The sequence below is a fragment of the Arachis ipaensis genome, chromosome B06 (assembly GCF_000816755.2).
Source record: "Arachis ipaensis cultivar K30076 chromosome B06, Araip1.1, whole genome shotgun sequence".
NCBI classification, from domain to species: domain Eukaryota; kingdom Viridiplantae; phylum Streptophyta; class Magnoliopsida; order Fabales; family Fabaceae; genus Arachis; species Arachis ipaensis.
The window spans coordinates 114580139-114581556 of NC_029790.2; the positions used below are offsets into that span (position 1 = coordinate 114580139).

The 1418-nt window shown below is 28.8% G+C and overlaps 1 protein-coding gene across 1 annotated transcript in view; it reads right to left on the reverse strand.

The window, feature by feature from the left end:
• The window catches only part of LOC107604909 (xyloglucan endotransglucosylase/hydrolase 1), a 3576-nt gene continuing 2735 nt past the window's right edge, over positions 578 to 1418 (reverse strand). The window contains exon 4 of the mRNA XM_016306623.2: positions 578 to 1263. Within this exon, the coding sequence (XP_016162109.1) occupies positions 864 to 1263 (400 nt within the window). The 3' untranslated portion in view covers positions 578 to 863. The remainder of the gene's footprint in view (positions 1264 to 1418) is intronic.

Consider the following 1418-nt stretch of genomic DNA (forward strand, 5'->3'; position numbering starts at 1 on the left):
TATTCTCATCAACAACTTAGATATGCCATTATTAACATTACACATGAATGATTTTACTCAATTTCTGTACCAAAATATCTCATTGAAAATTTTTAAATATTTTAAGAGTGTTTCGATAATTTTATAAAAAATATCATACGAATATTAAAATTAACTACTAATGTTACTGAAATATCATATTTTTAAAATTAAGTACTTGAAATGTTTCCTAACTACTTATTACAGTATTAAACTTAGATACTATCTAATAACAGAATTATAATACTCAATATATATGTTGGATTAAATACTTACTATCATACTTAGAAAAAATGTAATTTTATTTTTTATATTTTTTGAACTATATATAAGTAACATAAAAGTTAGTTAAATTATTGGTCAAAATATGATGAAGACCATCAAATCTTAAGAGTAAAATTAGTTAAATTAAAACTAATTATCTGAAGCTCCACATGAAGCCGTGACTGTCACACTAAAAACCTTGAAATTTTATTTTATTTTTTAAAAATCGTGTATGATATGGTGGTAGAGCTTTTTAGAATTTAGAGTTATCATTATCCTCCGTCAATCCAAGAAAGAGAAGTAGAAGTGTATAATATATAGTGATATAAAAATAAGTAAAATACATTACAGAATGTGGGAGAGAGAGAGGCTACTGAGTCTGTGTTCAAGTTCAACCTCCACTTCTTAATTACATAGCTCTCATGACAATAAATGATGATAATAATGTGGTAAGGTAAGTGGTAAATATAACCAATACAACAATAGGAAAGCAAATAAGAGAACCAATAATGCATAAAATAAGAATATAATATAAAGTATAAGAAATCACATATCTTATAATGTTATATTATATTCTTAAATTAAATGTCACGGTCTCTAGAGCATTCAGGAGGAAGAGTAGGGTAACGCTTTCTATCATTGCAATAGTTGTAAATAGTGAACTTCTGGCGAACCCATCTAAGCCTCCTCCATTGAAGAGCATCAAGGTCTCTGAATTCTTGTTGGTCCCACCATCTCTTACCTTGAGTGGAACAGAACTTGGCTTCAACGGAGGCTTCACAACCATCAATGTGGAAGCCTTTGTAGGAAGCTATGAATGGTGCTTTCGACCAATCTGTTTTCTCCAAACCACCCCTTGTGGCCCAATCATCTGCGTTCCATAAGCTGTTGTAGATTTTCATTGGTTGGTCAAATGGGAATTTCACACCCAAGTCCTTGCAGTTCTTGAACACCCTAATTGGTACATCATCCACAAAGAACCTGTTTTTCATATACACAAATTTTCTTTCCATTTAATCTCTCTCGGAATCATATTAATTACATAAAATCACAAATAAATCTCTAATATTTTATTTCAAACATAAATAAAATTTTTACTAAATTTAAATATAAATAAATTCTTAATTTTTGTAAAA